The sequence below is a fragment of the Hordeum vulgare genome, chromosome 1H, assembly GCF_904849725.1.
Source record: "Hordeum vulgare subsp. vulgare chromosome 1H, MorexV3_pseudomolecules_assembly, whole genome shotgun sequence".
Classification (NCBI taxonomy): domain Eukaryota; kingdom Viridiplantae; phylum Streptophyta; class Magnoliopsida; order Poales; family Poaceae; genus Hordeum; species Hordeum vulgare.
This window is the reverse complement of record NC_058518.1, coordinates 43,550,657-43,565,124: the sequence shown is the minus strand read 5'-3', so window position 1 is coordinate 43,565,124 and position 14,468 is coordinate 43,550,657. Positions and strand designations below refer to the sequence as shown.

At 47.5% G+C, this 14,468-nt stretch overlaps 1 protein-coding gene across 3 annotated transcripts in view; it reads left to right on the top strand.

Moving 5' to 3' along the window:
• The window catches only part of LOC123412728 (dnaJ homolog subfamily B member 4-like), a 28,159-nt gene that overhangs the window by 2,453 nt on the left and 11,238 nt on the right, over positions 1–14,468 (top strand). The window contains exon 3 of one of the 3 annotated variants that reach the window (XM_045105697.1): positions 6,739–6,983. The exons of the other annotated variants lie outside the window; for them this stretch is intronic. Within the exon in view, the coding sequence (XP_044961632.1) occupies positions 6,739–6,790 (52 nt within the window). The 3' untranslated portion in view covers positions 6,791–6,983. Of the gene's footprint in view, positions 1–6,738; positions 6,984–14,468 lie in introns of those variants that run through there. 3 annotated transcript variants of the gene reach the window in all.

Sequence of the window (14,468 nt, the reverse complement as noted above, 5' to 3'; positions counted from 1 at the left end):
ATAGCCTAGGTATGCCTTTTTAACTATGCTATTAACTGAATTTATTGGTGACCCATTTATCGGTAGGTTTAGCTAGGGCCATATTTATGCATCCTAGGCTGCATAGCGACATGCACTGTACTAAATGTCTAGATATGTTATTGCACACATTAGTAGCAGCACAACAGCAACATACACATCATTACCAGGATAGGGGAGGCTCCTGGAGAAGGGGAGGCGCGGGCTGGCTGACTTCGTCGTTGGCTGCTCGGGGCCGAGGCAGCTGCTCTTCTAGGACAAGGAGTGGGAGCCTGAACACCTAGATAGTGGGGCGGCTGGGAGAAGAGAGGGAAACGAGCCACGTTTCGCCCAAATAGCTATGTACCTCCTCTGGCAGCTAACGTGGTCACCCGATAATTCGGCCTTTTATCGGCTGTTAGACCTATAAATCGGTTGGACCAGTTAAAGAGCCGAATAGGGGTTATTCGATTTGGTGAGGTGCCGAGTGGCAATTAACTTTAATATCGTCCGATATTTTGAATAGTACATGTAGCCTCTCAGTACTCCCCCTACTTATTATGCAGTTATATATTTATACTTTGACAATGACCTAGATGCCAGAAAAAAAAACTTGAGCTGCTCATATTTGTGTGGTTTCCAGTTGGGCAGTTTAGGCCTTTGTAATTTTCTTTAAGTTTGAGCTGCACAGTCCACTCATGATTTTCTTGGAGTTGACAGTATGATTTTGTTATGACATTGAGATGCTTACGTGGTACTTATTTCTCAATTTGCCTTGAAGAATTTGTGCATTGCTTATATCACTAATTTTTTCAATGTACTAGCTTAATCCGATCTATGTGCAGCCAAACACGGTGTCTGTCTTCTACCAATATGATACCTTGTCTTGAGTAAAACCATAAATTCTACTTTAACAACCTTTCCAATTTTAGAACAAATCCTCCTTTTAGGCACTTGGGGGTATTGCAGAATGCCAGAAATGTTTTAGTCTATAAATAAGTCAATTGATAGTGTTATAGCTCTATAGCGTTTACTGGTACCTTCACGTATTCTTGTGTGCTTTTCTGCTTCCATTATATCATTTCTCAATAATGTATCTGCTCCCATATAAATGGGCATCACCACCTTCCTGCCTATAGATCCAACACGGGAAACTGTTTGAGGATGGAGAATTTTTATGTTCATAGTTCATGCTTATTATTGCTGCAATTATGGATTTTCTAAAGAAAATGAGTTTGGATGGTTTTATCTGTAGTAATGGCAGGGCAAAATGCATGGCGGGGCCATAATGAGCTTCCTTAATAAGCCCTCTAGTTCACATATAAGGAAAGTTTTAAATGGTTACATGGTTTTTCAAGATGTACCAACTTTGTGTAATAAGCCTGGATCAGCAGCTACAGTAGCATATGTGATCAAACTACAGTGATCACAAGATTAAACTAATCGATTTTGCTAATCAGTCTTTGATCACAATTGAGTCAACTCTCTTTTCAAATTCACATTTGAATTTCAATATTCAAATAAAATATGAAATAATAAACTCTCAAACCTGATAACAAAAATCATGTTTGGGTTACAAATATTCATCTGATATTTATGAAATTGGAACCAACATTTTATCAAGTATTTTAATATCTCAAAACAATTAAATTAGAGGCCAAAAGAATAATTTGAGTGCCTTTGGATTTATGAAAATTTCCAAACTTTTCAAAATGCCTCCAATTTTTTTATGGTAGTGCCTAATATTGCATTTGTAATAATGGGCATGTTTCTCTTTTTACAAAAGTATTTTTGGTATTGGTTTTAAATCAAAACAGAAAGGACTTAAATAAAATAAGAAAAAGGGAACCCCTTACCCTCGCCTTAGCCACTAGGTCACGATGCCATCCCATATCGCCCTCCTCCCCTCCCTTTAAAAGCCCCAAAGACCCTTCCCTGGAACCCTAGCTGCTCCTCCCACCTCGCGCCCCCGTTCCATCTTCCTTGAGTTTGGGCTCGCCCGACGCCGAGCCACCTGACCCCGTTGTCGCTTCCTCGCCGACGTGACGTTGCCCTAACGACTCCATCTTGCCTCGCCACCCTCCTCCCTGCAAAGCTGGTGAGGCCGGACCGACTTCCCCTTCTCTTCGCCCTCGTCGCCCCGCTCACCCCTCGTGGCCGTCGCCTCCGGCACGCCCGCGAGCCGCTGGCTGCGCTCGCCGGACGCCCCGATTGTGCCTAGGCGCGCGTCTTGTGCACCCGCCCACGCCCGACACGCGCATCGCCCGCGCCTTGTGCTCCTTTGTCGCTGCGCTCCGTCTGTCGCGCGCCCGCAACCACCGCTGCACCGCGTCGCTCGCTCTGTTCTGCAACTAGCTGCCTGCGTTGCTGCCACACTTCACCTGCCTCGTTGCGCTGCTCCCGCTGCTTGCTATTGCTCCTCGCGCGTCGCGCCTCCCGCGGTCGTCTGCAATTCCATTGCCCCCGCCCGCCATTGCTCCCGCGACCGCTGCCTGCCTCGCCCCGCTACGCCTTGCTGCGCTCGCCGCGCCACCGCTTCCCATCGCCGATGTCCGCCATCGCTCCCCGACCGGGCCTCGGCCCGTGCAGGGCCTCACCACTCCCCGCCGGCGGCTGCTACGGTGTGACATCCCTGGATTAAGCTAGAGTAAAGCTACGATGGCCAAGATTAAAGCTAAATGCTTTTGCTAAATAGTGCTTGATCAATCTTTGGATCATATCTTATTTCAAATTCCTTTTAAAATTCAAACTCCTTTTAATATGTGGATTAAGTATTTTGCCAAACGTGAAAACTGAAATCATGATTGGATTGCAAATATTCACCTACTAATTATAAAATATGAACCAGAATTTTAGCAAGTACTTTGTTGCCGCACATAAAATTATAATAAAGGCCAAAACAATTAATTTAGTATCTTTTGAATTATGAAAATATCCAAAATTTGCAAGATAAATAATGGGCCAAGTGCCATAATTTTTATAAAGAATTTTGTTAAATAAATAAAGTGAAAACAAAAACAAACAAAAGATAAGCAAAAAAGAAAAGAAGAAAAAGAAAAAAAGAGAGTGGCAAAGGCACCAAATTCCCCTCGGCCACATCCCATCACCCCTCCCCTAGCCTACATAATGGGCAAGTTCTTTTGTGACATGTTCGATTTTTGCTACAGTGATGATTGTAATTAAGCTACACACGATAATGATGCCACGCCACGGTGATTATTATCGTTGCTCTCGCGATTGTTAGTTGAAACCGAATTAAAATTCGAAACTTAAACTTAAAGTCGAACAAGAAAGGTTTTATGTTGTTAAAATAAAAATGTCGGGGAGTTATAAAAATTCTATAACGAATTATAAATGGGAATCAAGCACTATTGAAATTATTAGGTGATCCCTACATATTTAAAAGAAAAGCTTTGTGTATAATAAATAAAGAAAAGAAAGTAATTAAAAATAATAGTAAAAGAATATAACAAAACAAAACAAAAAAACAAAAACAATGAACAAAAAAGAAAACCCCCCTGCCCAACTGGCCAAAATTGGCCCAGCCAGGCCACCCCTTTCGGCCCACCCCTAGGGTATAAAGCCCCCAGGAGGCTAACCCTAGCCGAACCGACCCCGCTCCTCAATTCCCTTTGGCCGCCCTCATCGAGCCCCCCCACCTACCGCACCTCACCCTCCCTCTCTTTCGGTCTCACCCACCATCGAGAGCCCCACTCCCACCTACACCCCCACGCATAGAATCCCCATGACCCCCCTGCCTCTCGCTCTCCCTCCCAGAGACCGAGCCCCTTTTCTCCCCGTCCCCCAGTACCACCAGATCCCGCCGAGGCCCTCCCCTGCGTCCCTCCCGTCGGCCTCCCCCCACTTCGGCGGCCCCCACCTCGCCTCCCATGCTCACCCCGCGTCGATCGAACCCCCCTCTGTGACTCCTCCCGCGGGTGACCTCCCATTCCCGTCGGCGCCCCGGATCCTGGCGGCCGAGCCCCTCCCCATCGGGCTCCCTCCCTCCCACTCGGTCCAGGAGGGATTCGGCAGGGAGGTCCCCCTTCTCGTCATGCCGCTGACCCCTTCGGGAGGCCCCTCCGGCGACCCACCTCGTCGGAAACGTCACCACCAGCACCTCGTCCTCCTCCACGCCGTCTCCTTCGCGCCTCCCGAGAACTCCGGCTTCACCGGTCCCTCTCGTCAACGTCGGTGAGCCCCTTTTCGGGCTCCTCCCACCGTCTCTCCTTCCTTGCGCCGTCCCGGTTCCATTCCGGCAAACGGCGCTCCGTTCCGACGTCGAGGTGCTCGTGTAGGTGTAGTTGGAGATGCTCCTTATTTCTCTGTTGCTAGAGAGGTTCTTATGTGAACAGAGAGAGTTAGCAGAGAGATGAGAAAAAGAAAAGGAAAAATAAAATGATGTATTTGTGTATGTATGTATGTATTAGATGCCGTATATATTTTGTATGTATGAGATGCACGTATGTATGTAGGTTTATGAAGAAATACGTTATGTTTATTATATGGGTAAATATGTGTATGTGGCTACTGCCACTTACCGGTGGGGCCAACCCACCCCGCTGTCTTTGACAGGGAGACCCACAACCTCTTTTGAGAAAAATGAAAACGTAAAAATAAAAAATATATATTTTTAATAAATAAGTAAATAGATATATTAGTTAATTAATTAAATGGATAATTAGGTAATTAGAATAATTAGAGTATGACACGTGGGTCCCCATTAAATTAATTTGATTAATTACTATTTAAACCTAATTAAAAATGTGTGTCTAAGACGCACGGGACCCACTGGTCAGTTGACCAGTCAATTGCTGATGTCAGCATGATGTCATAATTGCTTTTAATCAATTTATTTAAATATGTTTTAAATTCTTAAATAATTAATAAAACTTTAAAAAATTAATATAAAATAATCCGTGAGTCAGATCAAAATATTTTCAACATGAAAGTTAATCAGCAGAACGAGACGAACCCGAATGCATGGTCCATTCGTCTGTCACGCGTCCCTAGCATAGCAAACATGGAACTTTTCCATCGTTTTTCGTTTGACCGGTAGTAGCCCGAGACTCGGAAAATATCTTCAGATATTCTTCCGACCCGTCTATGACGGATGTTGCTGCGCTAGCTCATGTCTAGCCTGCATCTTGTCATGTCATGCATTGTGTTGCACCGTTGCTATTATTTATTGTTTCTTCCCCTTTTTCTTACCGGTAGACCCCGAGATTGACGCTGCTGTCGGGTACATCTATGACCCTGTCGATCAGTCCTTTGTCGCAGAGCAGGAAGGCAATCAAACCCCCTTATCATTCCTATATCGCCTATATCTTTCTCCCTACTTCTTGCATTAGTATTTTGCTACTGTTATAGTTAGCTCATATATCTGATGCATAGCCTATTTTTGATGAACTGCTTCTTTGAGCACTGTACCTTTAATCTGCTTTGTATAGGTGGAGCAGTCATCCCTTCTGACCCCGTAGTCTAGTTGCTTCGCTTTGCTTTCAAATCTCCATCCCTGATCAACGAGTCAAACCCGACACAGCACATACACCCCCTTAGTTGTACGAGCTACAGAGATACTATCGGGTACCGAGGGTGACACCTCACGAAGTACTCCTGATGATATCTCTGTAGTATAGCTAGTCGGTCATGGTTATCGAGGGTGATTCCTCTTTCACCATTTTCGATGATGCCCCTGTCGTGCAACCCCTCAAGTGTGGGACCCCCGAGGGTGATTTCTCTAAGTCCACCTTGACGGGTACATCTTTCGGAATCCAACGAGGGTGATACCTCGGATTCCCCCCGATGTTACAACCACACAGTTACTCGACCATGTTACTGGGATCATTGGTGATTAGTTGTTAGACGGATGGATTCCCGCGAGATTGTGTCGATGGCCTAATTAAAATGATAATGGATTTGGGTATTTGATCTAGGTTGGTTGGAGACCTTTTCGCACTAACCGGCTACGCGGGAAGAATTATGGGTACTCGACGTCGCGGTATCAGCCGAAGCTTTTCAAATGTCAGCAATGTAGCGGCGCACGACCGAGTGGTTTCGAGATGCATCGCGCTTGTGATTAAGGGATGCTAGGACTGACGTCGGCCGCCCACGCATCGTGTAGGAGCGCGAAGGGGAACTGGGCCCATGAACCGTTTGTGCTTAGGATTTAGACCGACGGGCTGGCCTCTCTGTCGAGTCTTAGGTGGGGCTGCGACGTGTCGATATTTCGAGGCTGGGCAGGACTCAAAAAAGTGTGTCCAACCAGAGTGTTATCGAGCGTGACGGGACATGTGGTGCACCCCTACAGGGATGAAAATTAACTATTCGAATAACCGTGTCCACGGTTACACGACGACTTGGAGTTGTGTCCTGATCTTATACAACTACAATTGTTACTTAACTGGAATTAGTTGCCTCGGGATTGCTTCCTCGCAGGGAGTCGAGGGAGGATCTCTGGGCGTGACCTCACTTTAATACTGCTGCAACAATATGATTATTAATTGTGTTACCTTGCTCTATTCTCGTCTATTGCTGCAAGACCCTGAAGATGCTAGTCTTTGATAGGACTAGGCCCTCTCTCTCTACTCTCACATTGTTGCAGTCAGTCCACATATAAACCCCTTCTTTGATACTGATGCATACTTAGCATAGTTCTGATGTAAGACTTGCGAGTACTTTGGATGAGTACTGATTGTTGCTTTGCTCCCCCTTTGTCCCCTTGATCCGTGCTGCGACCAGATGTTGGAGCTCAGGAGATGGAGGTCTCCGCCGACGACGACTGCTACCCTGACGGTGCCTACTACTACGTGGAGGTCGCTGATGACCAGGAGTAGTTAGGAGGTTCCCAGGCAAGAGGTCTCGCCTCGTTCGATCGTTGTATCTTTTGTGCTAGCCTTCTCTAAGGCACCACATGTTTTATGTCTGTACTCAGATATTGTTGCTTCTGCTGACTCGTGTGTTTATCGAGCTTCCGTATTCTAGCCCCCGAGGCCCCTAGCTTGTAATATGAAGCTGAAATTGTTTTATTTGTGTCTAGAGTTGTGTTGTGATATCTTCCCGTGAGTCCTTGAGTTTGATCGTACGCATTTGCGTGTATGATTAGCGTATGATTAAACCGAGGGCGTCACAAGTTGGTATCAGAGCCGACTGCCTGTAGGTAGCCCCCTTTCCAACTCCTTAGCTGAAGTTGAGTCTAGTGTTTGAAAAACTTTATTAACACTGATGTTGTGGCTTACGGCCCACATCTCAATTGGGTGGTATTAGTATCTTTTACTCCTTTCCTATACTCTGGGCTCTACTCTCTCTTCTCTTTCGGGTTAAAGATTTTGCTAACTCTAACATTAGGTTCTCGTAATCACATCGACCCGGAGCGCTGGACTATCTACTCTGTTCTTCTGAATATATATTACACACACTGTCATTTGACATCCGTCAATCTTATTTTCAGATGCGTCCCGCAAAACAGCACGTGCGCCTGACACAGGCCACTGAGACGACTGGGTTCCCGACCATTTTGGTCGACCTCCTGACTAGGCTGGGATATCGCTGGTACCCCGAGTACACTGTGTATGAGGACTTCCGCGAGTACAATCAGTACCAGGACCTGGCTGAGGTTCGCATCTTCGACCAGATGGGCGACAACACCCTCGAGCGCCACGTCTTCTGTGGTATTGGAATGTCGGTCGAGATGGCCGTCCATGATGCGGCCTACATCGCTATCACCCGTCTTCGTGGAGCGTACACCTGGAGGAGAGCCCTTTCAGATACATCCCGCATGCTCCTGCTGGGGATGAGACTGGGTCTGATCTCACTGCCTACATTGCTATCGTTCGGGAGTGCAGCGACCGATCCTACTTCGCTGTTTGCGCCCCCTACGTGACGCGTCGCTACGACGCGCGGGTTCTGGTGCAGTACACTGAGGCACTGGATCGTGCTTTTCGAGCTCTGACTGTGGAGCTGTACGCTAGGCGTGCTCGTCTTTACGATGCGTTGACAGAGCTGCAGCCAAGACACCATCCGAGGGTTCCCTCTATGCACATCCGTGAGCCGAGCAGGACAGAGCTACCATCAGGTCTCGAGTGGACTGATGTTGGGGGTAGAACCCCTGCACTTGGACCTTAGCTCCTCGAGTGGATGCGGTACCCTCACCAGAGTCACAACGGGACACAGGGTCTTGTTCCTACCTTCTATCATCGTCAGCTACCAGGATTCGTTCGTCCTCTCCAGCGTTGATGTAGCCTTATCGCTATATCTCGTTGTGGTACTCTTCCACCGCGTGCCTGCGTGCCGCCTAGTGAGTCTAGGGTATCGTCTAATGCGTCCAGGGTATCGATAAATTTCGAATTTGTAATCGTTAGTCTGTAATCAAACTTATGTATGTGTCTGTATGTCGAACTCAACTACTATGAAGTATCTATCGCATTTCCCTTCTCATCATGCTTGATTACTTCATTAATGCGTGCGATGCCTTTGCAATTACTTTAAGCTAAACTACCCCTGTTAAATATTTAACAGGATGGTTAGACCAGCTGGCCGCCCGCGTGGCCCTGCCAACGATGCACCACCCCCGCCTCCTGAGTATATGGCGGGGATGATTCAACATTTTGAACTGAACCGTCAGTTTATGCAAGGGCTCAAGGATCAGTTCCAAAGGCCGAACATGAACCAACAACAAGGCGTGACACTGCAAGACTTCTGCCGCCTCAACCCCGCGACCTACCGCAGCTCAACTCAGCCTCTTGATGCTGATGACTGGCTTCGTGACATTGCTTACGAGATGGAGTCTGCCAATGTGCCCCTGGCGAGCTATGTCAACTTTGCTGCCTACTTCCTGAAGGGTCCCGCTGCTCAATGGTGGGACAGCCACAGGCGCTCTCAGCCCGATGGAACCGTCATCACTTGGACAGAGTTCAAGGCTGCTTTCCGTGCTCGCTACATTCCTCAGGGAATCATGGACCGGAAGAAGCGTGAGTTCCGCAACCTGGTCCAGGGCAACAAGACTGTGGATGCTTATCAGCGGGAATTTCTGGACTTATCTCGCTATGCTGAAGAAGATATTGCAACTGATGCACGCAGACAGGAGAAGTTCCGTGAAGGCCTTCACCCTGATATCAAACTGATACTCCTCGTTCAGGACTATGCTGATTTCGCCACCCTGGTGAACAAGGCTATTCAGGTTGAGACTGGTCTGCAGGAATACAAGGATAGCAACAAGCGCAACCGTGACATGGGCTCATCTTCGGGCTCATATGCACAGAAGCGGAAGATCTGGATTCCCAACAACATGTACCATGCACTTGCTCCTGCTTCGAGGCCGTCCTATGGTGCACCTCGCCTGCCTCCTCCACCACCTAGGCAGCCGAGGCTTCCAGCTCCACCTCCTCGAGTTCCTCCTTCCCGTCCTGAGGATGGGCTGTGCTTCAAGTGTGGCCATCCAGGTCACCATGCTAGAGACTGCAGGCAGAATCCGAATCAGCTGACACTTCCTTCAACTGGCAGTGGCAACAACCAGAACCGCAACTTCAACGCTAAGCCTGCTTATGTTCGTGGTCAGGCCAACAACATTGATATGGGTCAAGCTCAAGACCAGCCTGCTACCGTGATGGGTACACTTCTCATTAACTCAGTACCTGCTTCTGTATTGTTTGATACAGGAGCATCACATTCCTTTATGTTGGAAAATTTTGCATACATGCATGACATTAGAAGCGAAGAGATGAACATCCCGATAGTGGTAAACACCCCTGGGGGCGAATGCCAAACCTCTGTGGTTTGCCCCCATGTTTCAGTTGAAATTGAAGGATTAGAATTCCTTGCCAACCCCATCCTGCTAAAGTCATCCAACATTGATCTCATACTGGGGATGGATTGGTTGAAAGCTCATACGGCGTCGATTGTTTGTGCCACCAAGACCGTCCACCTCCTACACCCTTTAGATGAATTAATAAGTTACCATGCTCATCTCGTTCGAAATGCCGAGGCACGGCTATATGCCTTGAATGCATTAAATGCGTCGCTTCTTGAAGGGATTGAAAACATTCCAGTGGTCCGAGAATTCCAAGATGTCTCTCCAGAAGAACTTCCGGGGATTCCCCCTGCTCGAGCTGTCGAGTTTGTCATTGACTTGGTACCCGGTACCACTCCTATTGCCAAGCGTCCTTATAAAATGCCACCACATGAACTCCTTGAACTTAAGCAAGAAATTGACAACTCGCTTCGTTTGGGTTTCATTCGTCCGAGTTCCTCTGCTTGGGGAGCACCTTCTCTCTTTGTTAAGAAGAAGGATGGGACAAATCGATTGGTTCAAGACTATCGTCCTATCAACCAGGCCACTATTCAAAACAAATATCCTCTCCCTCGGACAAATGATCTGTATGATCAACTTGCTGGTGCCACCGTCTTCTCTAAGCTCGACTTGAGGTTGGGATACCACCAGATCCGTGTTCACAAAGAGGATATCCCAAAGATCGCCTTTGTTACTCGTTATGGATCATACGAGTACTCCGTCATGTCCTTCGGCTTAACCAATGCATCGGCAACTTTCTCTCGATTGATGAATTATATATTCATGGATTATCTCGACAAATTCGTCATGGTATATCTGGATGATATTCTGGTATTTTCGAAGAATAAAGAAGAGCATGCATGCTGAACATCTTCGTCTTGTACTGGATAAGCTTTGGGAGCATAAACTCTATGCGAAGTATTCTAAATGTGAATTCTGGCTAGACGAAGTGACTTACCTTGGTCATGTGATTTCCAAGGATGGTATTGCAGTCAACCCCGAACGAATTCAAGCTATTCTTGACTGGACTCTCCCGAAGAATGTCAAGCAAGTCAGAAGTTTTCTCGGACTCGCCAGCTATTACCGTCGGTTCGTCGAGAACTTCTCCAAGATTGCGAAGCCCTTAACCAACATATTTCACAAAGGTGTTAAGTATGAGTGGACTGATAAATGTCAGGAAAGTTTCCAGGCGCTCAAGGACAAACTGATGTCCGCTCCAGTACTTGCTCCTCCGGATACAAAAAGGGATTTCGTCATATATTGTGACGCTTCTCGTCAAGGAATAGGCTGTGTCCTGATGCAGGATCGCAAGGTGATTGCTTATGCTTCACGTCAACTCCGTGCTCATGAAGAGAACTACCCAGTTCATGATCTCGAGCTTGCCGCAGTTATTCATGCACTGAAAGAATGGCGACAATACCTTGTCGATAATCGCTGTGAAATCTACACCGGCCATCAAAGTCTGAAGTACTTGTTCACTCAGCCTGAGCTAAATCTACGTCAACAAAGATGGATGGAGCGTATAACAGATTTTGACTGTAGTATATCATATACCCCTGACAAGGCTAACGTAATGGCCGATACCTTGAGTCGCAAGTCATACTGCAACCACCTCCAGGTTCATAAGGTTCAGATCGTCTGCAAGAGGAATTCCGTCAGCTGAACCTTCATATTGTTCCTCAGAGTTACCTTGTTCCCCCTCCTGAAGAGTGTCAAAAGATGAACCTTCGTGTTGTTAATCATGGTTCCCTCAGTAGCCTAGTTGTTGAACCAGATCTTGTGGGCACCATAAAAAACCTGCAAGGCTTTGACGATGATGTTGACATGATTAAGAGCTATATCGCGAAGGGTAAACCTTCCTTTTTCACTGTTGCTGAAGATGGCGCCTTGTACTTCAAGGGTCGCCTATCCGTCCCAAATAAGAAGGAAAATCTCAGGATCACCGGAGAGGTGATGAAAGAAGCTCACGACACACCATTGTCTATTCACCCGGGTAGTACCAAGATGTACCAAGACATCCGACAAAGATTCTGGTGGCCCAACATGAAGCAGGACATTGCATGCTATGTGGCAGAATGTGATATATGCCGGCGTATCAAAGCAGAACATCAAAAGCCGGTTGGAACTCTGCAACCTATCTCTATTCCTGAGTGGAAATGGGACCATGTTCAAATGGACTTTGTCACTGGTTTTCCCAAATCTCAGAAAGGTAATGATGCTATTCTTGTTGTCATTGACCGACTGTCCAAAGTGGCACATTTCCTGGTCGTCAAAGAAACAATTAATGCTAGTCAGCTGACATATCTTTATATGTCAAGGGTTGTTTCACTTCACGGTATTCCATTGGTAATCAACTCGGACCGTGGTAGCTTGTTCACTTCAAAATTCTGGGAAAGTTTTCAGAAGGCTATGGGGACTCATCTGTCCTTCATCACTGTTTTTCATCCTCAATCCCAGGGACAAGTTGAACGAGTCAACCAAATTCTCGAGGACATGCTTCGAGCTTGTGTCATTTCTTTCGGTAAGAAATGGGAGGAATCTCTCCCGTACGCCGAGTTCTCTTACAACAATAGCTATCAAGCTAGTCTAAAGATGGCCCCTTTCGAAGTATTGTATGGACGAAGGTGTCGAACTCCTCTGAATTGGTCAGAAACTGGGAACGATCACTCTTCGGTACGGATATTATTCAACATGCCGAAGATCAAGTCCGCATTATTCATGAGAATCTGAAGGCTGCTCAGTCTCGTCAGAAGAGTCAGTATGACCGTCATCATCAAGATATGGTCTATCAACCTGGCGAAAAGGCTTATCTTCGTGTCACACCAATGAGAGGTGCACATCGTTTTGGGATCAAGGGCAAGTTAGCTCCTCGCTATATTGGTCCTTTCACTGTTTTCGAAAGGCGTGGGAGAGTGGCTTATCAATTGGAACTGTCGGCGAACCTTTGTCAGGTTCACGATGTCTTCCATGTTTCTCAGACCCGCCGCTGCTTCAAGGATCCTATTCGAGTAGTGGATCATGGTATGCTTGAGCTGCAACAAGACCTCTCTTATAAAGAGCATCCGGTCCGCATTCTCGACCAAGCCGAACGTAAGACTCGTCGCAAAGTCACCAAGTTCCTTAAAGTGAAGTGGTCAAATCACTCTGAAGCTGAAGCCACATGGGAACGCGAGGATCATCTTCGTGATGAATACCCCGAGCTCTTTCCTTCTACCTCTTAATTCTCGGGACGAGAATTCTTGTTAGTAGGGGAGAATTGTGACATCCTCGACTTTTGCTATAGTGATGATTGTAATTAAGCTACAGTGATCACACGCTAATGATGCCACGCCACGGTGATTATTATCGTAGCGCTCGCGATTGTTAGTTGAAACAGAATTAAAATTTGAAACTTAAACTTAAAGTCGAACGAGAAAGGTTTTATGTTGTTAGAATAAAAACGTCGGACAGTTATAAAAATTCTCTAACGAATTATAAATGGAATCGGGCATTATTGAAATTATTAGGTGATCCCTACATATTTAAAAAAAGCTTTGTGTAAAATAAATAAAGGAAAGAAAGTAATTAAAAATAATAGTAAAAGAATATAACAAAAAAAACAAAAAACAAAAAACAACAAATAGAAAAGAAAAGCCCCCTGGCCCAACTGGGCCAAAATTGGCCCAGCCAGGCCACCTCTTTCGGCCCACCCCCTGGGTATGAGGCCCCCCAGGAGGCTAACCCTAGCCGAACCGACCCCGCTCCCCAATTCCCTCTGGTCGCCGCCATCGAGCTCCCCACCTACCGCACCTCACCCTCCCTCTCTCTCGGTCTCACCCACCACCGAGCGCCCCACTCCCACCTACCCCCACGCACAGAATCCCCACGAACCCCCTGCCTCTCGCTCTCCCTCCCAGAGACCGAACCCCTTTTCTCCCCATCCCCCAGTACCACCAGATCCCGCCGAGGCCCTCCCCTGCGTCCCTCCCGTCGGCCTCCCCCCACTCTGGTGGCCCCCACCTCGCTTCCCCTGCTCACCCCGTGCCGGTCGAGCCCCCCTCTGCGACTCCTCCCGTCGGCGACCTCCCATTCCCGTTGGCGCCCCGGATCCCGGCGGCTGAGCCCCTCCCCATCGGGCTCCCTCCCTCCCGCTCGATCCAGGAGGGATTGGGCAGGGAGGTCCCCCTCCTCGTCACGCCGGCCGGCCCCTTCGGAAGGCCCCTCCGGCGACCCACCTCGCCGGAACCGTCACCACCAGCACCTCGTCCTCCTCCACGTCGTCTCCTCCGCGCCTCCCGAGAACTCCGGCTTCACCGGGCCCTCTCGTCAACGTCGGTGAGCTCCTTTTCAGGCTCCTCCCACCGTCTCCTTCCTTGCGCCGTCCCGGTTTCATTTCGGCAAACGGCGCTCCGTTCCGACGTCGTGGTGCTCGTGTAGGTGTAGTTGGAGATGCTCCTTATTTCTCTGTTGCCAAAGAGGTTTTTCAGAGAGAGTTAGCAGAGAAATGAGAAAAAGAAAAGGAAAAATAAAATGATTTATTTGTGTATGTATGTATTAGATGCCGTATGTATTTTGTATGTATGAGATGCACGTATGTATGTAGGTATATGGAGAAATAAGTTATGTTTATTATATGGGTAAATATGTGTATGTGGCTACTGCCACTTAACGGTGGGGCCAACCCACCCCGCTGTCTATGACAGGG